At 62.1% G+C, this 23386-nt stretch overlaps 2 protein-coding genes across 3 annotated transcripts; both read right to left on the reverse strand.

Annotated features, from left to right (window-relative positions):
- Nucleotides 1-60: 60 nt before the first annotated feature.
- Nucleotides 61-2733, reverse strand: ABB37_06675 (hypothetical protein; the record flags this gene model as incomplete). Its single annotated transcript, XM_015805029.1, has 1 exon — nt 61-2733. The coding sequence occupies exon 1, from the start codon at nt 2347-2349 to the stop codon at nt 61-63; it is 2289 nt and encodes a 762-aa protein (XP_015656322.1). The 5' UTR covers nt 2350-2733.
- Nucleotides 2734-4604: 1871 nt separating this feature from the next.
- ABB37_06676 (hypothetical protein) lies at nt 4605-23196 on the reverse strand (the record flags this gene model as incomplete). 2 transcript variants are annotated; one of them, XM_015805031.1, is made up of 1 exon in its annotated part: nt 4605-23196. In XM_015805031.1, the coding sequence occupies exon 1, from the start codon at nt 19368-19370 to the stop codon at nt 4605-4607; it is 14766 nt and encodes a 4921-aa protein (XP_015656324.1). In that variant the 5' UTR covers nt 19371-23196. The 2 variants fall into 2 exon arrangements, with proteins under 2 accessions (XP_015656324.1, XP_015656323.1); XM_015805030.1 differs by having other exon boundaries at nt 4605-23169.
- Between the last annotated feature and the right edge of the window lie 190 nt (nt 23197-23386).

Raw genomic sequence — 23386 nt, forward strand, 5'->3', positions numbered from 1 at the left:
CTACATCTTTGCGGTGGCAGTCGAAGCTTACGAGCCGCTCACAGCCAATCAAACGCCTCATCAGCACAGTTCCACTCGAGATACCGCCGCTGCACCGGCAGCAGCACGCGGTTGCGCCGAGTAGCGCCGCGTGTTGGAGGTACGAGCAGACGGGCTTGTCAGGTCCGCGTTGTAGGTCTCCCTATTTCTGGACGACAGCGAGGGCAATCGCGGGACGGCGGATGACGTGGTGGGGTATTTCTCTGCGTCGGCCACGCATGTATCGTTGTGTCCCAGCGTATTCCGCGCACTTGCACGCACGTTGCGGTTCTCACTGTGCGCCGTGGCACCGGATGACGAGATCGCCGCCCCTGTCGTGACGCGTGGGGCGGTGCCGCTGCTGTCGCGACGCGTTGCGGACGACGGCGCTGCATTGATCGGGTCGTGGAGGTGGATATCGTCGTCGTGCACACGCGCTGGTTCGCTGCCAAGAAGGCGACGGTCTCTATTGGGGGCAGACGGCGAGGACGAAGTAGGAGGGGGATGGGAAGTCGTGTCGGCTGACTTAGTCGATGGCGTGCGCAGAGGCGGCGGTGGTCGGCCTGCGAGCGACACGACTTCGCTGGTATTGGTTCGACGCGTCAGAGGCGACAGGACAGGGTAGTGCTCGCCGTCCCCCTCTCTCGCTTGCCTTTTATCCTGCGTCGAATCGACAGCAGGAGCGGTGGTGGCGGTTGTCGCGGCCCGCTTCTTTGCTGCGGTGGGACGCGCGGAGGTGCCAGTTGAGTCGCCCTCCGCCGTCGATTTGGAATTGATTCGCTGGGGCACACTTGCGGGCAGCACCAAACGCGTCCCGGGCAGACCCGCTAACTTCGCTTCCACCTGCGCTACCGCACGCGGACGGAGCACTGAGCAGCCCGCCTCCAGCAACTTCGCGTCCAACTCCCCGGCGTCCTCCAACTCCTGCACGGCGGTAAAGTCACCTATCAGTTTATCATCCACAAAAAGCAGCGGCATGTCCGGCATCACCCGCTTCTGTGTGCTATGCGTATACATGCGTCGTACTCGCCGCTGAAAGAACTCGCTGTCAGCGACGTCGATGGTGTGATGGGGGATGAGCTTTAAGTACAGCATGTTCTCCATCAGCCGGCAGTGATCGCGCACTTTGCGGTCCCCGGTCATGCTTGTGGTAAAGAAGAGCACCTGTCCGGTCGGCATCGACCGTAGCGTGTAGTCGAACATCGACGTCTCATCACGGTACCAGTAATGCATCATGTCCTTCATTCTATCTTCATAGGCGGCCTTCTCCTCGTCGGTGACCAGCTTCGCGTCGGTGAGCATCGGCTCGCCGTCGTCGAGCGCGTTCATCGTGTTCTCCTTTGTACTGACGTTGCCGTCCTCCTTGTCGTTTATACTCCGCAAGGAGGACACACCGTTTGTGGAGCTGGAGGACACTTGCCTCTTCTCTGCCAACTCCGCCCACGCCGCTTTGTTTCTCGGTTCGAGCGCCGCCGCCGCCGCTGCGCTGTCTTCGTCTACCTCCCGCCACCTAGCCCCCGTACGGGTCGAGGCGGCAGTGTACCTTTGACGCGGCAGCGAAGCCGACCCGCTGCCCATGTCGCCGGCGGCCCTCGAGTTCAACAAATCCGGCGCGCTGTGCTGCCCACAGTCATCCTCACTCCGCACGAGGGACCTGCTAGACTCCCGCAACTCCGTCAGCTCAGAATCGCTGCGGCTGACGCGCGTGTCGGACCGATTGCGGTTGTACCGCACCTCGCGGGAGATGCTATTGCCCAGCCGCGAAGAAGCAGCGGCTTTGGGGGGCGTAGCGCTGATGGTCGGCCGTGCACTTCGTGAAGAAACAGCAGGATAGCCAGCGGCCGCTGCCTTCGTGGGGGTCGCGACGTCCTTCTCGGTGGCCTTGCTCCGACTACCCGCAGGGGCGGTGGTGGTCGTCGTATGGCGTGCATTACCTCTGCGGTAATCCGCGGCTGCCTCCTCGCCGTCGTCGTTCACCCGTCGATGACCTCTTCCCGTCTCCTCTGCTCCGTCATTGCGAAGGCCCTTGCGTTGCCGCAGCGCCTCAGCCGCGGTGCTGCCGGTCGGCCCTGCGCGTCGCCCGTTCGTCGCACAGCTCGTCAAAGGCGCTTGTGCGGGAGCGGTGGTGGTGGTGGTTGGCTTTGTGGCTTTATGCTTTTGGATGCCACCGCCCCCGGTGTCAAGCTTTGCCAAAGCGTCGTCGAGCGTCATTCGACGGGCCGACACGAGGTACGCCAGATTCTCTCGCACCTCCTCGTCTACTTCCGGGTACGAGAGCTCTAGAATGCGCCGCGCCTGGCGCTCCTCGGGGTATTGACTAGACTGAACCATGACAAAGGACTTGATAGGGAAATCAATGAAATGAAAAAATGAGAAAGAGAAGAAGAGGGGATGACGCGAGACGATGACGACTGAGCGCGCGCGAAGTCGCAGGAGTCAATCTTTTACAAAAAAGGAGAATGGAAAATAGAGAAAAGCGATGTGCAGCAACTGCTGCTCTGAGAAGTTCCTTGCGTGCGTGCGTGCGTTAGTGCGGCAGTTCAGATCAACAACGAAGCGCACGGCGGGAAGAGGGGAGGGAAAACCAAAAAAAACTCTTGCGACGGCGTAAAGCAAAAAAAAAACACAATACTCCTATTCACTTTTGAAATTCGAAGAGCGACACGTTTCGCAGGAGAGCAAAGTTTTTGTTTGCGTGTGTGTGGATGTGTGGGCTGGTGGGTGCACCGCGATAGTGTGGTAGCGATGAAATCCACAAGAAGAGAGAGAAAGTTTGCGCTCGGGAAAAAAAAAAGAAGGCGCGAAAAGAGAAGAGCACGTGAGAGAGAGGAACGAAGTGAATTTTCAGAGAAGCGCATCACAACGCTGTAGCGCGGCGAAGGAAGTACATTTACCGACCCAGAAATGTGTACGGCGGGCATACACGCCTTTCATCTGTCTCTCGCTCTATCTGCGGCTGCCCTCTTCTCGAAGTCAACCTCTCAACGAGCACGAGAACACCTTGCGATGCGACGACGAGCGGTCGGCGGTCAGCAGGCACAAAAGTACTGAGACGTTGTCGAGTGGAGAGAAGAGCATCCGTAGGTTCCCCTTTCCTGTTGTGGTTGGTGTGATTTTTTAGAGGTAAATTATATTTGTTCAATCGATTGGGCAGAGGACAACAACAGAGAAACAAATGAGACTCGAGAAAGAGCCAGAGAACTGCGGACAGACTTCAACGGAAAACAGAATACATCCACGAATCGGCACGACAAGGAGGGGACACCGTGTGTATGTACGTGTATATGTGAGGGGGAGAGCTGCCGTGCTTCTCGCTGGCAATACTGATTCCGTCAAGACGGAAGGCAGCTACACACGTTCCTACAACAACAAAAAAAAAACTCTCAAAACAACCGTCAGAAGAAGCATGAATAAGTAAAAGCACTACCGTTTTGTTACTGTTGGTTTTGGTGGTCGGCATTAGCAAACGGAAAGAGAGAGATAGAGAGACACGCACGGGCAGAAAAAAAATCTATTGAGCTTCTAGTTGGATGCACGCACGTTCTGCAGCGACGGCGCAGCCGCTGGCTCCGCTGAATTTTTCTTCGAGCTCGCCGGCTTGCTGTCCACCGTGCTGGAGGAAGGCTTGCGGTGATGGATGGGCTCCTGCTTGCGGGGCTCGAAGAGCCCTGGGGTGCCACCGGCGGCAGCGGGCATCGCAGGCATACAACGAGGGGGCTATTAATGGGACCTTAGAGGCCAAAAAGGGGACGACGATGGCGATGATGAAACGCGGAAGGTCAGCGACGGTGAGAAACAAAACAAAAAAAGAGGCGACGCATGGGAGTAAAAAGAAGGCACGTGTGTGTCTCACGGCGTGCTGAGTACTGCTGCGTCGTGTGTACGTAAGATATGAAAGGGGCAGATGTGGGAGGAAAGCCAACGCACGTGAAGACGACTGCTCACAGTGTGAAACTCCAATAAAGGTGTGCACCTCACAAAGCGTCGGTGAGCGTCATTCGCGTTTACATACACCGCCAGAGCGAGAAAGAAGGAGTGAGGGAGTGGGAAAGATGATACTTCGTCGGCGGACTGCTTTAAAGAGAAAAGGGGGGCCTCTCCGCTGTCGCCGCGTGTGGAATCTAGAGGAAAGGGCACCGCGCGCAGAGAGCCGCGCACACGCGACACCGAGGTCGCCCTGAAGCTGGTACGCCATGTCGATCTGTCACCGGTTTGGTTGCGTTGTTACCCTCCAGTGTTTCCGACGGAAAGTACGTACGAGGCACACGAGAAGTCTAAAGGCGCCTTCTCTCCTGACACGCTCCAGAGCGAATCAGCCACCCCCCCCCCCCCCGAGCGACGTCGTCGTGCGCAAACGAGCTCGTTCGACGCTTGTTTTGCTTTGCTATGTTCTCCATGTCGTGCTTTTTGTCATGGCGTGTGGTGTACGCCACACACGTACATGCATGCGCAGGTGTACGTGCGGAAATAAAGGCAAACACGTAGAAGATCGAAAACAAGAAGGGACAAACCACTTTAGAAAAGTCAACAACAACAAGAACCACCATTAAAAGAGAACGCCCCCCCCCCTTTATTTTTAGTTACAATTACGAGGATGGGCTTTGCGCTTGGGGCTGCTTCACCAAGCGCCGCTGCCACATGCGCCGGCGCAGGTTCTTCTGCTCGTTCATCATCGTCCACCCCGCGCTGTCGCCGCCAACGATGGTCCAATCGGTCGTCCACGTCCACCCTGCCGGGGCGCGGATGTCCTGCCGACTCGGCACCTCGTTGCCGTGCGTGTCTTGCCAACCGGGGCACTCCGACGGCAGGTACCGCTTCCCCCACCCCACCAGCGCGACCCGCTGCTCGTACTCGTAAATCTCGACGATGGTGGTGGGCAGCGGACCAGCCGCCGTGCCAGACGTGCGGGAGGCGAACGTCGGCGACGCACCCGGCACGTTCGCCAGCCCCGCCGTGGCGTCCGCCGTCACCACCCTGCCGCTGTTGCTGCGCACACTTCGCGCCGCACCGGGTTGTGGCAACTTCGAGCCGGCGGCCTCGGTGCTGCTGTCCCGCGTGGCAGCACCGATCGCCTCCGCCTTCTTCTTGTCCTGCTTGCTGACGCCACCCTTCTTCGTCTTCCCCTCGTCCTGCGAAGCGCCGCTGCTGGAGCCGGAGACGGCCTCCAGGTCAGACGCGCTGCGGGAGTGCTGATGCTTCTTCTGCTTCTGCCGGTTGCGTGGGGCATCGGGGGCCTGCAGGTCCGCCGTGCTGCGGGAGAGCTTGATCGTGCCGCCTGCACCCGCCGCGCTGGCAGCCGGGGCAGCGCCGAGGCTACCGGCGGCACTTCCCCCTTCCACACTGTACATGCTGACGCTCGTGTGTCCGCCCGTGACCGGGTCGTCCTCCTCATCCCCCGGCATATTGACCGTCCCCTTCAGCGTCTCTGTTGAGACACCGACGTGGCGGCCCGTGGCCGTCAAGTTGCGCATGCGTTGATGCAACGAACTTTTCTGGTTTGCGTACTCCTCCTCGACGGAGTACTCGCTCGACCCGTGTGACTTCTTGTGGGGGCTTCCGGCACCATTTGCAGAACGGCTTCGGCTACGGCTTCGGCCAAAGCTGCCGCTGCTGCTGCCGTGGCGGCCGTGGTGGATGCCGGGCAGGTCCAAGAAGCGCTTCTTGCGCGCCTTCGCCTGCTCCACCGTGATGGCCTGGAGCTGGCCGGGGGAGGTGAAGGGAATGTTGGTCTCCTGCGGGGTCAGGGTGGGGCTGGCGAAGAGGGAGGCGGTGCGCCGGCGCTGCGTCTCCATGCCAGGCGCCACACGCAGGTAGAAGGCGACGCGGGAGTAGGGCAGCGGCCGCACCAGCGCCGTCCAGCGCATCCGTCGCACCCGCACCTGCGGGGTCTGGCGCTCTGTGTAGAGGCCGTAGTACTTGGTGCTGTAGGTCCACCCCTCGAAGTTGGTGTGGTAGCGATCCAACGTCCAGCGCTCCTCGGGAATGGGCAGCTTGTTGCGGCCGTAGGTGGCGCCCTCCCGCTTCGACGGGTACCACTCCGGACCGTCCACGCTGGACAAGAGCTGGTCGCCCGAGAAGGTCTGCGTGCTCGTCTTGAGGCGCTGGTACTGGTAGACGGACACGAGCGAGCGCCATGGAGCGACGCCGCCGTTGGCGTAGAAGTCGCGGATGGGCCGTAGCCGGTGCGTCTTGGGGATGTACGTGTCCGTCACCAACTTCCCCAGCGTGCCTGTCGCCCGTGACACGTCGGAGAGCAGGCCGGACATCGGGTTCGCCACCACGCCGACCAGGCCGTGTGCGGTGCCTTTCAGGAAGCCCGTCGCGCCCGACTCTGCCGCGCCTTCCATGGGACGCTGAATGATCCCCAACAAGCCGCTCGCGAGGCCGCTCAGCGTGTTCTGCCGGCGACGCTCCTTCTCCGACACACCACCGCCCATGCTGAGCAGGCGCGACCACGAGTCCGTGAAGTTGGAGAAGGCGCCGAGGCCTCCCCCGGCGAACTCCTGCGCGAAGCCGGCCGAGCCGCGCGCGATGCCCTGCGCGAAGGCCGACGGCGAGGTGGAGAGCCCTTCGATGGGGTCGCGGAAGAGACGCACCGCACCGTTGCCGAAGCCGGAGGCGAGCTTCAGCGGGGCGCCAATCATGGGCAGCGACGATGCGTACTGCAGCAGCAAGCCTTTCAACTGGGAGAGTAGGCCGTCCTGGTAGGTCTTGAGAACCCACTCCGCAAACACCCCAAGACGACTCGTCTGCTTCGCCGTGACGATGCCCGGCGCCGCCACGGTGACGTCCTCGCAGGAGGACACCAACATCGACAGCAGCGCCGCGTCCTTCGAGTTGATGTTCTCGCGGAAGAAGTCGTGCCCCTCGACGTCACGGGTCAGCCACACCCGCACGATGATCGGGTTAATGATAAAGCGCTCCAGCGTCAGCTTCGCGGCCCACATGTCGATCTGCACCGGCGCGTCTGCGTAGAGCTTCGCGGCGGTGGGGCAACGCTCACGCGGGGCGGCTGCAGCTTCTTGCAGATCCACCGTGCTTGTACTGCCGCTTATCATGCTCTGGTTCGAAACCTCCACCGGTGCATCACTGCCGCTCCGGACGGCTTGCACGAAGCCTGCGCAGGCCACCAGCAGCGTGTCGGAAACCCGCAACGCCAGCGGCACGAAGTCCAGGCGGACCTCGTTCAAACAAATCAGTCCCTTCGCCGGCACCAGCACGCGCTCCACATAGCCCGACGCGGCGGCGAAGCAGTTCGAGGTGCGCAGAGAGAGGATGCACGAGTCGTACCGCGGCGAAACCTCCGTCTGGTTGTCCACCTGAAAGTTCTCCATGCTGAACTTCATGACCTCCCGATCCGTCTGCCGGTCCCAGCTGAAGCGAATATCCGTGACGGCGCAGAACAGGACATCGCGGTTGGGCATCACCACTGACAAGGTGGCCACGCCCAGGTTGAGCAGCACATTGATGGGCGTCGGGGGGGCGGCCACGCTCGTGTACGCAGACTGCAGCGTAGCCTTCGCAGGCGACAGATCAATGATCTGCTGCCCAAAGCCACCGTAGCCGAGGGAGTACGTCACGCCCACCGGCGACGACACGGCGGCGCTCATCTCGCGTCGCGTCATGGGTCGGCTAACGTCAAACTCCACCTCATACACCACCTTCGACCCGTCCGCGTTGAAGAGGCGCACCTGCGTGAGCGTCGTGACCGATGTGTCGAGAATTAAATCTGTGCCACAGCCCGGCTGCACGCGTGCCATGAGCCGCCCCTTGCTCTTCGTCGCCGTGTCGCGCACCTCAATCAGGTAGTTGGTGCGGTTCAGAAGCAGGTATGGCACCCGCTCCGGCGGCTCCAGCACCACGTACGTGTACGAGCCCCGCACCACCAGAGACACCTCCAGAAACCGATCCCGATCAGCCGACGTGTCCTTCCGGTCGTTGTCGCCTCTCGTGCTGCCGCTCGAGCCCCCTTGCGACCTCCGCGTGTCCGCCGGCGGCTTGTACGCGACAATCAGCTCGCTGTGAATGCTCTCGATGCCGACCGGAGTACCATACAGCGGCGCCAGCGGACTCTGCAGGACGTGAATGTTGTAGCCCACCTCTGGGGCGCAGAGCGGGGTCTCGTAAAACGGTGTCGCGCTGTACGGCGGCAACGCTATCACCTGCGTCGGGGCATCCGACAGGAACACGACGCTGTTCTCCGCCACCATCTCCTGCAAGGCGCTCTTGATGTCATCCATCTTCTGCTGCTGCTGCGTCGGGGAGGCCGGAGGGCAGGCGGCGGCCTCCGCTGCCTTGGCGCCGTCGCACTCCTTCTGCTGTGAGGCAACCACCGCCGTCGTGGCCACCGCGCTCGCCTCCTCGGCGGTGATGCCGTTGTAGGTGGCGGGGGCGACGTAGAGGGGGAGGTGGCTGCGGTTCACGACGACCCAGCGGGGGGCAAACGTCACCAGCAGCGAACCGCACGGGTCGACCTGCGCAGAGTAGGCGAGGTGGATGACGGTGGGTCCGACCTTCGCCGTCGCCGCCGTGCTGCCGCTGTCTGACCTCTTCTTGGACCCGCCACTGCACGACGAGAAGGCCTTCGACTTGGCGGCCTTGGGGGCGGTCGTGTCTTGGAGAATCACCACACCGCGCTGCTGCGCGTGCAGTGGAACACAGGTGCCTCGATACTGTTCGTGGTAGACGTTCACGAAGAAGTTCTCGCCTTTGCGAATGTCCATCGGCGTGGCAGCCACACTTGCGTTCATCTCCGGATGCAGCACGCTGAAGTTCGGCTCCGCGTCGTACAGCTTGTTGGACCCGTCCGGCTTGCACTCCCGCAACGTCAACGAAAGCGGGGAGTGGTTGAGCAGCACGAAGGGGGTAGTAAAGATGACGGAGCCCTTGGAGGGGACGTACACGGCGTGGATGAGCAGCTCACGGCGGAGCTGCGAGCGGAGGGAGATGTACGGGCTGTCTTCGCTGATCGCGGTGGGGACCAGCGTGGAGAACACCTCCTCTTCCTCGGCAGACTTACCGCGCGGCGCGCTGGCCGGCGGCGTCGAGGCTGTCGGTGCGCTGCCGGTGGTGTTGTTGTAGTCGCACACCGCCTGCGGTGGCCTGCGCTGCCGCACCTCGAGCAAAAACACCACCTGATCCAGCCGGTACGTGTTGAGGGCGAGGTCGGCGCCCTGTCGCACCTCCAGGACGGTGCTGACCAGCGGCGGCACCGGACGAGCCGGCGTGCGGCCCCTCGCCAGGTCACCGTGGGGGTCCGGTAATACGTTCACAATGAGGCGATACGGCAACTTGTTCCGCAGGCGGAAGCGCGGCTCGACGGTGATGGTAAAGGTCGGCACCCCGCCGCGCATCTCCTCTTGCCGCGCGTACACCTTCACCGTCATCATCTTGTCCGCGTACCCCTTCGCCTTGCACACCAGCACCATCGGCACACCACACAACACGTCGTGCATGCTCGTTGATGTGGGGCAGAATTCCACCGCCTCGCCGGCGGCCCTGCCGGCTTCGTACTCCACCCGGTCTGGTGTGTGGACGGGCTGCACCAGCATCGCTGTGTCGAGGTCCGTATTGGGGGCCAGGTAAAAGCGCTCGCCGGGTTTGATGGGCGCGTAGTTGCCGATGGACGCCAGCCCGCAATGCAGACGGTTCTCCACGCAGATGATCGTGTGGGACGTGTGCAGGGGGTACACCTTCATGGTGACGGTGCGGCGCAGAAAGCGTGAGCCGTCGTCCTGGCCCAGCAGCACCCTCGTCTCTAGCACCATGTACTTCGTCTGCACGTACAAGGGTGGATTCGAGATGCTCGTTGCGTAGTCCGTCTCCTCCGGCACCTCATCCTCCGGCTTCACTACGCGGTTTATCTTCACCATACGGTCCTTCGCTATGAAGCGCAGAGTGCCGCCGCGGGGGTTGACGCGACGGCCGTCGGCCAGCAGCGGCACGTTGCAGTGGTTCGTCACGTACACGTGGGCGTAGCCGCGCTTCGGGGGCACGGCAACGGCGTCGGCGTCAGCCTTGTCCGCCTCCCCGCTAGCAAGCGCCATGGCCCCGGAGAGCAGACGACGATTTGTTGAACTGAGAATGTCGAAGATGGACGTGTTGGTCAGGGCGGCGGCGTTGATGCCGTTTAGCGAGGGGTACGGAGGCGACGTGGCGGCGACGCCGATGGGATGGAAGATGCTGACGTTCTGCTCTGCGCTGTCGGCCGCGAGGGTCATCTCCTCCTCTTGCAGCTCTACACGGGCGACCTCCTCCAGTAGACCCGCGTTGACGTACATCGGGACACCCTGATTCGGAGCCACCTGCTGCGTGCGCTGCTGCTTCTGTCGACGGAACCGCTTTCGCAGCTGCTTCTGCAGAGCCGTTGCGGCGCCGTAGTCTGCGATCATGTTCGACAGCAGGCGGATGTTCTGCGGCGACAGCACGCAGTCAAGGCGGTCCATGCGAATGCGGTAGTCGTGCGTGCTGACGCTGCCAGTGACGGTCGCGTCGAACTGCTCAATCGCCGGCTCCCACACCGCGGCGGCGTTGCTGAAGCCGTCGAGGAACATGCGCAGCGTCAGCTGGACGTCCATCGCCGGGTCTACGGAGAGCAGCACGTTGCGCATGTAGATGTGGGCCATATCACCGGTAGAGCCGAAGAGGATGCCATCCACCAACGGCACCTCCACCCGAAAGTCAATGGCGGGCAAGGAGTCGTAGCCCGTGCAGCACTTGTAGCACAGAATGCCGGGCTTGTCGCTGGCCAAGGCGAGGTAGGCGACATCGCGACCGCAGTGCTGGCACTCGCCAGCCTCGAGCACGGGGTACAGCGCGTCCAGCGACGCGGTCTCATACTCGATGCGCGGCTTCTGCCGTGACACCGTTGTCTCTTCGATGAAGGCCGCCCCGAAGTCCTTGGCCAGCTCCACCAGCGATCGCAGCAGCGTCGTGCGGGTGCAGAATTCCATCGAGTCGAGAATCAGGGACACACTCACGCTGTCAACCCCCGTCACGTTCATCACCATGTCCGTCGGCAGCAGAATGTGCGCCTCGTCCTCGCCGGAGCGCACGCTGATCATCTGCACCGACACGGTGCGTCGGGCCGCCTGCTCGTTCTCCCAGTCTTGCACGAATTTCATGTGTGACTGCATGCGCAGCGACACCGACAGGTCGACCACCTCCTCTGACAGCATCTGCAGCTGAATATCGTCGCAGTAAAAATCTGCTATGACCCGCACGGTGCGATCGCGCAGTTCAATGACACCGTCCTCTGCGACCTCCGCGCGTGGCGCTGTCGTGGCCGCCAAGGTTTCCACGGTAGAGGCGTCGGAGCTCCGAGCGGTGTTCAGCGGCGACGGCGCACTGCCGCCCTTTCCGCTGCGGTTCGACGCTATTGCCGGTGGTGGTGCAAAGGACGGCTGGCCTATGATAGAGTCGGAGAAGGCGGAGTTTCCCACATTCAAAAATTCCTTCTCAAACTTGCAGGACTCCGTCGTGAAGAGCGCCGTGCACGGGGCGAAACTGACGTAGGAGCCGATGGTGTACATGCCAGGGATGCAGATCGTGCCGTTTGTGATGGTCAGCTCGCAGCCTTCGCACAGGACAACCTGACCCGATGGCGCGCCGGTGAGGACCAGCTTGTGCTGATTCAGATCCAGCACGTAGTTGCACCGAGTGCGGCTGGCGGTCAAGAGGACGTGCTTGCCGTCCAGCACCGTATCGCCGTCCAGCGTGGTCGTCGCGTCCACGAGGTTCAGCACCGGGAGCGGGTCGATCGGCACACGCAGCACCTTGTAGCAGAATGGCAAATAAAGCAGCTCGCGCGTGTCAAAGAGAATTGTAGGCGACACCGCCACGTTGAAGGCGCCGGCGGAGACGATGATGGTGCTCTCCGTCATGCTGGAAGCTGTCTGCACCTCGATGGAGGGCTGCGGCTGCACGTAGCGGACGTGCAGCTTCGTCAAGACAAGCAGGTCTACCAGCTCCTGAATGCGCGCCGTCTTGAGTGCGGGACTCGGGCCACCGGGCGGCGACGAGGACCCCGCTGTCCCCAAGCCGGATGTGCCACCGGACCTCGCCCTTGAGGCTTCCACGCCGCTCTCGGCATCCACCTCCGCTCCGACGTGTTGAATAAACATTGACCCGATGCGGGCGTCGATGGTCTTACCGGTGGTGCTCCCCTCCGTGCTCTGCACACGTACTTCGTCAACATGCAGGCGGAAGAGGTCCGCCAGATCGGCCTGTAGCATCCCAACGTGCGCGTCAATGCTGAAGGCGGTGACCGGCACGGTGGCACTCGCGTCGTAGAGGTGCCGCTGCTGCTTGGGCTGCCCCTCCGCGCCGTAGCTGGTGTTTCCCCCAAATGCCACCGTCGACAGGTACGCGTTGTTCGGCGAGCCTGCGACAGCGCCAACGCCAGCCACCACCGCCGGACTTCCAGCCCCGGTGTTCCGTCGGTTTCCACTGCCCTCCGTTGCGGGGGATGCTGCCCCGCTGCCCGCTGCGGTGCTGCCCTCCTCGACGGTCCGCACCGTGCGATCCATCGGCGTGCCCTTCATCAACGCGCCCAGCACATCCATGGCGAAGTCTGTCTGCCGCTGCGTGAAGTTCATGGAGAGCACCGGGATGTCCAGCTTCAACAGCGAGTTCTGCTCCGAGGTCTCGGTGTCGTTTGTGGTCGACGTAGCACGGCCGGTGCTGGTGCTCGTGGTGTTGGCTGCCCCTCCCAGTCCTGGTGCAACAGGCACGGCACCAGCGGTGGTGGTTGCATTCGCGCTGCGCACCGCCGAGGCCTCACGTTGCACGGACGCCGCGAGCGAGCGCTGATACTCGACGATGATGCTGCATTCCTGCTGGAAGCAATTCACCTCCTGCAGCAGCATCCCCAGCTTGTGCACTTGCACGTGAAAGACCTCGTGTGCCTGTAAGGCGAGGTCCCCCTCCGCCTTGCTGTGCACCACCTCCGTCGACGTGGACGTCGCCGCCGCTGCTGCTCCCGCATTGGAGCGCCGCGGCACGACAAGACGGCTTTTCACGACGATTCGGCCAGGGGAGAGCTGCATGCCGCACGTCGCCGTCGGCTTATCCACCAGCAGGATCTCCGGCCGATGCACGACGATGTCCACCTCCGTTAGCGCCTCTTCTGGCGCCTTGCGCTGCACCGACTTGGCTGCTCGGTCCGACACGTAGTGGTACGCCTTGCTGCGGTTGCCCTCTGACACGTGCGTCTGCACCTCCCGCACTGCATCCATCACGGCGTGCACGACGTTGGGCACAAAGATGAAAGAAAGGCTCTTAATGCGGCACCGCATCTGCTTGGTGTACCTGGGACGGTGCGACGATGCGTCGCTGGTGGTTGTCTTGTGCGGACCTTTCCTCCTGCTGCACGGCAGCGACCTCACCTGGTAGACCACCAGGCTCTCACGGTCCACCTCCGGGGCGTGCTCGGAGGAGATGCTCAGCTTGCGCTTGTCCTCCGCCTCTACTGTCGTGTTAACGGCGCGTGCGCCTTCGACGACCGCGTCCGCCAGCGTGGGCGAGGTGGTTGTCGCCGCCGCCGCATCGGCTGGGATGCTGATGCTCGCTGCATCCTCGCCGCTGTCCGTGTCCTCCTCCTCTTCCTCTTCCTCCTCCTCCGCGACCCTCTCGCCCTCCTTCTCATCCTTGTAAGGGTAAATGAAGGTGCGGAAGTTTGTCGACGTCGATACCGTGTCCACCATGAATAAGTTGCCTAGTGTGACAGAGAGTTCGTTCGTGCCGTCGGGGTGCGAGACGGAGTTGCACCCGATGCGGGAAAGCCGCAGGAGAGCCACCTCGCGCTCCTCTTGGCAGAACTGCACCCTGCACTCCGTTAACGTGGTCTTCAACGTAAAAGGCTTCGCATTGGTGTTCGTTGCCGCCGGTGGTGCCGGCGCTGGCACGGCCTTCTCTCCGTCTGCCACTGCCGATCCGGCAGAGGACGACCGTGCGTTCACCGTGACGGCAGCGGTGGTGGCCGTGTTCGTGGCAGGGACCGGCGCAGCAGGAGTGGCGGGGATCTGCACCGAGAGGAAGGAGTTCGCGAGCGACCCAATACTGCGTGGGATGACGGTGACGAGGATGGCGCCGATGTGGACGTTGCCGACGCGTTCGTTTGAGTCGAAGTGGAAGCGCACGGCGTTGCCGCCCGCGATGGATGCCTTGAGAGATCCCTCCGGGCTCGACCCGATCGTTGTGTTGTGCTGCGCGAAGGAGGCCAGGGCAGGCACCACGCTCGCATTCAGGCTTGCCGTGTGTGAAAGGGACTTCGTGCAGCTCTGCACGAGGTACCGGTTTGTGGAGAGGTCCAGCATGCCGAAGGACGGCACCAGCACCTTCGCGCTGCCGTCCGCCGCCACAAAAGCGTCGAGGGAAGCGAGAGAAAGGGTGTGTGTGTTGCGGCCCGCGGCATCGTGGATGGCGACGAGGAGGCCGTCAATGTGCACCTGAATGATGCGCACCGGCGGCGGCGGTGGTGGCGGCGACGAAGAAGAGGAAGAGGGAGAAGGGGGCGCGGCACCCACGGCAGCAACAGCAGCAGCTGGGGGTGGACTTGTCTGCGCCACCGGGCTCGCTGCCGGCGACGACGTCTTCTCATACCGGCCGTAGTAGTACACTTCCCGCGGCAGCAGAATGTTGCGCTGGCCCAGCAGAATCAACCCCTCCACCTCCGTCGGGTGGAACTGCGCGGTGGTGCGCTCCATGTTAAAGTCAATCGTCTCTGCGCCGGCGATGGACTGGAAGGCGAAGCGCAACGACGACCGCTTCAGGAGCGACAAGATGCTGTACTCCTGCACCTTGACCACGACGGAGAGGGTGCTGGCGCTGGATTTTAGGTGCACCGCAGCCCGCATCACCCCCAGCCGCATCTCGATGTTCGACGAGCGTCGCTGCGTCAGGTGGAGGCCGTCCGCCGCGAGGATAATGCACGGCCTCCGCCACAGCACGTGGAGCACCAGGTGAGAGTTGTTCGCCATCTGCTGTGCCGCCGCCGCCATGCGAGCACGCTGCTCGCGCATAACGCCTAAGCTGCCGATCTTCGCCACCGGCTCGCACGGCGAGGTGAAGTAGTCGACGAGGCCGTGGATGATGGGCATAGAGACCAACGCGTGCAGTGCACCGATGCCCAGCTGAATCTGATTCGTGTTCGCCGCGGGGTCCGCCTTGAAAGTAAACTGCAGAACCTCCGGTGCGTCCGATGCGGTGGGTGACGCAGCCGCTCTCCCGAGGGGGGCGCCGGCCTCGTCGCCGTTGTTGTCCATGCCCCCTCCCGCTGCGGCTCTGGTGGGGCCGTGGGCGCCCGTGCCGCCCGCCTTCGTGCCGAGCAGCGGCGAAAAGGGGGCGTCCACGTCCTCCCAGCCCTCCTCCCAGTCTCGTTGCGTTGCGGGCGCCACGGCAAGTGACACCGTCTGCGACAGGCCGGCACTGCCGCCACCACCCGCTCCTCCTGTCTCAGCTCCGGCGGAGAGCGGGGAGCCGGCGGGAAGCGACGCGCCGCAGTTCGCGGACGTGCGCGTTGCTGCCACGGCTGTTGTTGCTGCCGCTGCCGCTGTGGAAGTAGGTCTGCGGCGGTAAATAATCTCCTCTCCAGAGACGGCGTCCACCACGTTCAGCTCCCGCACCTTCACCGCAACCTGCGTGGACGCGCTCGGCAGGCGCACTACATCCACGAGCACAGCCGCAATATTTGCCTCGATGAGTGTCTCGCGGAGTGAGTTGAGGAAAGGAATGACGACGTTGGGTGTGGTGACGCAGATGCGCATGCCGGAATTCTTCGCCGCGGATTCTGTTGCTCCGGCACCGCCACCTTCTTCTCGGCCTTTCGTGGTATTTGTAGTGGTGGTTGCTGGTGCTTTCATCGCCAGCATGCCCGTCTGCGGGGCTGTCCAGGCGGCGGCGACCGTCTCGTTGCACGTCGCGTCGTACAAGGCCAGCCACTGATCCGACACGGCCAACCGGCGCAGTGTGAAATCCGCCGACATGACCGAGATGGACAGCAACTCCGTGTTTGCACCTGGCCGTGCTGTCGTCGGGCTGTGGCGCTTCTTGGGCTCTGCTCTCACATCGGGAGGGGGGAACCACTCCGGCTCGTCGTCGTCGCTATCGTTATTATTGTTGTTGACATGAGCGCCACCTTGCTTCGTGTCACCGATGCTGCTGCCCTGCTGGTGGCTGCTGCTGCTCGTCAGGGATCCCATCATCCATTCGTCCGGGTCGACGCTGTGCAGTGCACTGCGGCGGACGCCGAAGTCGGACATGAGAATGCTCTGCGTCGTGAGGGAATCGGCAAGCTGCAGCGAGCCCGCCTCACACCACAGCAACGCCGAACTGCTGTTGTCGCGTACGTCGTCCAGCTGAAGGCTCTTCCAACGCACCCCAATGTGATTCGACGGCAGCGCCGCGGTCATGGCGAGTCCGCTGCTCTGCAGCTGGAAGCGGGAGACGGTGGACGTGACCGCGGAGTTGCCGGTGGTCGCCTCACTCCGCCCATCGGAAAGCAGCGTCGAAATTCTGCCGAGGCGCAGACTGATGTACAGTTCTTCGCTGCATCGGTGGGTGACGCGTGCGACCGCGGAGACGGCGAAGGAGGTGGAGACAGGGCCCGCGGGGTTGGCCAATGCACTGCTGCTGTCATGGCCCTCCCACGCACCCGACGCATTTGTGTGGGACTGCATCACCAACCTCGCTTGGCCGTCCTGACCGACCACCACCTGCCGCGACGGCTTCGGTGCCTCGACCGTGAACTGTGAGATGGCGGTCTGGTCGGTGCGCGTCAAATTTTGACGCAGCAGCGTCACCAGTTGCACCAAGTCCGTCTCGCGCAGCTCCAGCGAAACGTCCTCGCTGCGAATATCGATGTGCGGCGCGTCGTCGGAGAGTAAGTCCAGCGGCAGTCGCACCGCCATCTCCACGTACGTCGGCTTCGGAAGCAAGGCGGAGTGCAGCATGGTGCGACGTTGATGTTGGCCGTTGTCTTTGCTGTCTGTGCCGTCTGTCGTATCGCCCGGTGAGCTGACGGGCTCCTCACGCCAGAAGCCAAGCTCCCCAAACGAGATGTTCATCGTCTCCTTGCACTCCGCCGTGTTCAGGCTGTTCTCCAGCACCAGGTTGCCGAGGGCGGCGCAGAAGCGGTGGGTGTTCGCCTTGCGTGGGTCGACGGGTAGCACAACGACGGTGTCGCGCACCACCACGCGGAAGCTCATCAGCAGCCGAGGCCCCTCCCTCGCCGGCGGAGGCGCTCGACCGTTGTAGAGCGGGCGGTCACTGAGGCGACTGAAGCGGGAAAAGAGGCCGGACACAAAGTACGTCTTAAAGACCATAACGGTGTTAAGGTCGAGGGTGATGGTGCTGGAGCCCACGACCAGCTCCAGCGCGCTCGAGTAGCGCAGCTCCTGCGGATTGGCGAGCACGCGCTTGCCGCCGACCTCCTGGAAGAGTGGCATGACGGGCCGGCTTTTACGGAAGCTGAAGGTGATGTGACCACTGCTGTCGGCGTCTGCCGTGTCGGGGCTGCGGGGGAGGGCGGAGCTGCTCTCGCCCCTTTCACCCCCCGCGCGGGGCCCCGGCGCCGAAAAGGAATGCCCGCGCACGTGGATGGGCGGAGGTGCCGGTTTCGCCGTATTTGCCGCGCCGGTGGGGACGCTGCTGCCGCTGTCCTCCCCCTCCTCCTCCACGGTGGACGTCGCTCGTGGGTGCGACGAGGCAGGCGTGTAGGCCAGCAAGGTCCGATTCTCCTCTGCCAGGCCGGAGGAGGCCAGCACGCTCGCTGACACCGCGCCCACCCGGCCCGAGAGGTCCATCGTCGCGGCGAACTTCGACAGCCGCAGTTCCACATCGCTGACGGCGGCAGAGGCAAATGCGCTGTCCTCCGCCTCACTCGGCGCGCGGTTAAGCAGTGTGACGGTCGCCGGTCCGTGCACGCGCACAAAGACATCCGCGACGTGTCGGTTCGGCATGGCGTTCTGCTGTCGCACCATGTTCATCTGGTACGCGAGGTCGCTGAGACGGTTGTGGGAGCTGCCCATGGTGGCGTCGATGCGTGCCACGCCGGACGCACTGCCGACCAGCTCCCCTTTTCCCGCGGCAGCCGTGAGGAACGACCAGTCGAGGTCGGGGGTGTCGTTGGCGGGGTCTTTGCTGTTTACGGCGGAGAGGATCAGGTTTACCACATCCATCGTCGTCTCGAGCATCTCCACACAGGCCGTGCCGACACACAGGTTCAGCGCCGCGTCGACGCTGACGGCCACACCCGTTGGGGTCTCCCCTTCCAAGATGAGCACATCGACGCGTACGCCGCCGCACGACAGAATGGGCCGGTCCGCGTCATGGGCCGCCACGATGTGCGGCTCTTTCAACCACAACACCATCTTCTTGTGGTGGGTCCGCACCGCAAAAATGAACTCCGCGCTGACACACTCCACCCTGTACACAGGAAGCGGCGAGACGTGCAGCGTCGAAGCGTCGTCGTCGTACACGTCGAGGCCGAGTCGCAGCACCAGCAGCTCGAGGCGCATGACCGGGGGATCGCCGCCGCTTGCCGCCGCCCTCGCCGGCGCGGTCGACGCGGGAGAGCTGAAGGTGGGCGACGAGCCCGGCGTCGGAGAAGCACCGCCGTCCGCGGACTTCGGCTTGGCTTTACTCTCCTTTGCTGGCTCGCCGTGATCGCCGCCGCCCTCCGCGTGGACCTCCATCGCCTCCGACACCGCCCGGCTTCGATGGAGTTCGGCCGACAACGCGGCGGAAGGACTGCGGCTTGTTGCGCCGTCCTTCACCGCCGGCTCATTCGGCTTGCCCGAACCGAGGTGCGAGATCCAGGCATCGACCAGGCTCGTGATCAAGTACACCTGGTGCAGTGAGCACGCCACCCGCAGCGTCGGCACCTTCAGACGGAGCACGAATGCTTCACGAGTGGTGTTGCGGTCATCAATGCGCTGCAGCACGTCGGCAGCGATCGACACCTCGGGAATGAGCAGAAACCCCTGCTGCGGGAGTCGCATCGCCTTCTCCACGGTGGTGAGCTCCAGGTAAAACTTCGAAAAGCTTGCCTTGTGGGGGTAGTAGAAGAGCGACTCCTCCGCCGCGGCTGCCCGCGCCGGCGCCCCGCAGCTCCTCTCCGCGTCGGACAGCGACGGCTTCGTCGGCGTCGGCAGTGTCGGCCGGTCCGTCACGGCCGCCGCAGCGGTGAGGCGGCGCTGCTTCTCCGTCTCCGTCAGCGGACGTGCGTGGAAGCGCACCCGACCAAGCGAGACGGCCAGCGCCGTCTCCTGCGCACTGAGGTGCAGGCCCTTCGGCAGGATCAGCACCGGCGCCGAGGCGTCCACCGTGATATACAGCCCCTTCGCCTTGGTCATGGCAGCACGCAGCTCCTGCGAGGCGGCCGAACGGACGGCACTCGCGGCGTGCTTCGTCGTCTCCGAAAACCCCGACACATCGACCCCGGCCGGTGGGGTGAAAAAGTCGATCAAGTGCTTAATCGTCGTCGGGTCCGCTACAATTCGCAGCGGCAGCAGCTGCACCTTCACGGCGACGTCCACCGTCGTGTCGGCCAGCGGCTGCTCCACCGGGTTCAAGAAGCCGGTGATGCTGAAAAGCGGGGTGGCGTAGTCGGACGAAGTCAACAGCTCCTGCGACGGCAGCTTGTCGTCCTCCCCGCTGGTGTTGCTGCTGCTGCTTCTGCCGCCGTTCGTCTTCGCAGGGGCGTTGCCTTGCCGTGCGGGCGACACCGCGGGTGGCAGCGGCGACGTGGGCAGCTCCGACCCGCTCGCGTCCACCACGTCGAGAATGGTAGGGGCCTCCATGGAGGACGGCAGCTGCTTTCCGCAGTCCACCGAGGTCAGCGAGCGCATGGTGACCCGCTCCCCTGTCGAGCTCGACTTACTCGCACGACGGTTCAGCTGGACACCCTCGATCAGGTATGGCACCAACGCCGCGCAGGTCTGCGTTGCCGACATCGCCGCTGAGACGCTCGCCGCAGCTCCTGATGTTTGATTGAGGTTGTTGCCGCCCTCGATGGCTGGCTTCAATGAGGAAGAGGAAGAAGAGGCGAAGTTGGCCAATGTGATGTTCTGCGTGCGGAAGTAAAACAGTACCGAGTTGGGCTTGTTGAAGGACGACACACCGCCGCGCAGGCGGAAGATCTTGAGGGTGACAGAGTCGCCCTGGTCGGTGTCGATGCGATAGCTCGTGAAGGGCAGCTCGAAGGTCGCCCGCAGCCAGCAGTACGACGGCGGCAGCCCCTTCTCCGCCTCGGGCGTATAGGCGACGGAGGCAGACTGATCCGCCTCCGAGTCCGCGCCGCTGATGCCGTACTCCGACTCAAGCGTGGTAAAGAACCTCTCGTCTTCGGCGATCTCCTTTGCGGTCGCGCTGTCTGAAACCGACACGTTCGGCGAAGAACTCTCATTGCTGCCGACAAGCCACGAAAGCCACCCTCGCTTCGACTGCCCCTGCGCCTTCTGCTCTTGCGCCTGCATCTGCTCCTGCTGCGCATTCGCCTGGTGCTGCTTCGCCATCTCCTCCGCTTTACGTATTTCGTTGTCCTTTCGTTTCATTTGGATTTCATTCGCGATCTGCGCGTAGACCTGCTTGCGGGCCGCCTTCATGTCCTCCGTCGTCGTAAACCGCGTGACAAAGCGATAGCTCTTCGTCTTCTCCGGCGTCATCGCCGTCTGGCGCACGACGTCGCGGTAGAGAACTTGGTAGTCGAGCTTGCAGACCGCGGACACGCGGGTCAGCAGCGCCTCCCGCTTCGGCTCCTCCAGCACGCTGCGCACTGCCCGAATGGCGTAGCGCCACCATTGCCGCGCGTGTCCCTTCACCGGCACGTGTGGCCGCCACCGCTGCAGCTCCGACACCTCCGCCTGGTTCGTAAACAGCATGATCGTTTGCAGAATTTTGGTGTACTGCGCACGGGTCAGGCTCGCCATGACGTGCTGCAACTTCAACGACACGTCTGCGTAGGGGGTATTCAGTAGCTCACGGACAAACAGCTTGAACACCACTCTCGCGTCGAGGCCACCAGAAACGGGGCCGAAGATGGTCGACAACGCAACCGAGCCGTCCCGCGCACGTTGGCGCATGCGGTGGTACCACTGCTGCCAGTCGTCGATCTTTGCGTACCAGCTGCGGCCCAGCGGTGCGTTCGTACGGACGAGACTCGGGTCATCGCAGTACACCTGTAAGTCGTTGAAGACGAGCCGCTTCCACATCTTCTGCAGCCCCGACGGGTCGGTGAACATCGGCTGCCCAGTTGTCTCGTTCATCGTCAGCAGCTGCACTCCGCCCAGCACGGCGCCAATGACGGTGTCCGTCGCCTCATCCTCGTAACGGACGTGCACCGTTTGCACCTTCACAATGACGTTGTTGATCACCAGCTCGCCCAGGCGGGAGAAGAAGCCGCCGCCGCCGCCGCTTTTTTGGTTGTTGGGCGTGTCGGCGTTCTTGCCTTCTGCGTCCGCTGCGGCTGTTGGCTGCTCCGCCTGCTCCTTCTGCCGCTTGCGCTCCGCCTCGAAGGTCTCCAATTCGTGTGCCTTTGCCTCAGCGATGGCCGTCCACCTCTCCGCCTTGCCATTGCGCAAACTGCCACTGGAAGGGAGACCACCGTCTTCCGCTGGCCGGCCACGGTCGCCGTTCAGGCCGGCGAGGTCGCTGGCGCCCTTCAGCGTCAGCAGCAGCTCCCCCACCTCCACCACGACCGGCTCGGAGCGAAGGTGCTTGAGAGGGATGGAGAGAGAGACGTTCTTGCAGATGCCGCGGTGGGCTCGGATGGGCAGCGCTGGCTTCTTCTTTTTCTTATTAGGCAACTGCGACACGGGAGACACTCCCGCCGCGACTGCGTCGGCCTCCTCGTCCTTGTCGCCGATGGCGCTCAGCAGCGCGTCGAGGGCCTCGGGCCGCAAGATGAGGTCATTCAGCGCCGCCTTGCCACTCCAAATGTTGATCTTCAGCTGATCCTCGTTGATGTTCTCCACGTACTTGGACAGGTACGGCACCAAGAGGGCGGCAATGTACTTCTCAAGCATCTCTCCCTCTGGTGTGGTGATGAATAACACTGAACAAAGCACACACTAATCGAGAGCGAAGGGTTCTGTGTTGGTTTCGTCCGCAGCGTCTCTCCTTCGCTCGATCACACACGGATCGACTGCTCAATTCAGCGTGAACAGGGGAAGAAAGAGAAAGAGTGCCGTACAACGAGCACCGTATGCACAAGTTTGCTCGGGAGGGAAAGGCAAACAGCGCCACTGAAGGTAGCCGCGGTTGACGAAACCGCGACCACGTGCGTTCGCTGACTCTTACGGTTCAAAACAAAAGGAGAGAAAATAAAGGAAAGGAACGAATTGGAAACGAAAAAAATACCTTTCTCCAGTTCAAACAAAAAAAGGGTCAGATACTGCCTGCTGCGGAGCCGGCTTCAGACGTGGTGTTTTACGCAGGTCCTACTAGTGTGTATAGAAGCAAAGGGAGAATAGAAGAAAAAAAAGCACTACCTTCCAGAGTAGTCAACGGTTGGGACAGTAAGTAAATGAAATTAGTTATGATACCGGAGAAGCAACGGTAACCAGTTTCCTAGCAGAGCGAAAGGAACAGATTATTTTGGCGCTGATTCCTCGATCAGCGCAATGCGCCCAAAAAAAAAAAGCCGCCTCGACACAGCTGTTTCGCATGGAGGCACGAACTACCGCTCGGCCAAGCCGTTTCGCTGCCTATTTGCTAAAATGTATATGTGTAAATATCCTTGTATGACACTGTATTCTGAAATCCATAAATGCCTTTCTCCGCCCTTTCAGTACAACGTGTCGTTGTTTCGGTGCGCTTTAGAAAAAAGAAGAAAAAACAGGAAAGAGATAGCAAGAAGTTCCGCGCTGTGTATCGCTTTGGGGTACCATTTAACTCTCCTCCAAAGACTGGAAAGCACCACAATTCCAGATAAAAAAAGGATGACAGGGGTGTCTCAGAAGTAGGAAGCGTATACGAAAGGTGAAGGAGATGAGCAGGGGCAAAGCAACGGCTAACAAAACAAGAAACTAAAATAAGGCTTGAAAATGTGTCTGCGTCTGTGTATGTGTGGCTTTTTACCTCGTATATCAAATCACCGCTGTTGATAGGGTAAAATAGAAGGGGAAAAGGAATTCTGAAGCGCAATTGAAGTACTTGGAGTTATGCCGGGTTTTTGATTTCTCGTCCCAGGTAACGATTGTTGTGAGAAGGGAGAAACAGAGGAGTTAAAGAAATGAGATATACGTTGTTCGCTTGTTTATTATTGTTATTATTATTATTATTACTTCAGGCATGTGCCCGATGCACTTAAACGTTTTTGTTGTTGCCAGTCGAAGAAGCTGCGAGTGCACGTTCCCCGATGAAAACATAT

Source organism: Leptomonas pyrrhocoris (assembly GCF_001293395.1).
Source record: "Leptomonas pyrrhocoris isolate H10 chromosome Unknown, whole genome shotgun sequence".
NCBI classification, from domain to species: Eukaryota; Euglenozoa; class Kinetoplastea; order Trypanosomatida; family Trypanosomatidae; genus Leptomonas; species Leptomonas pyrrhocoris.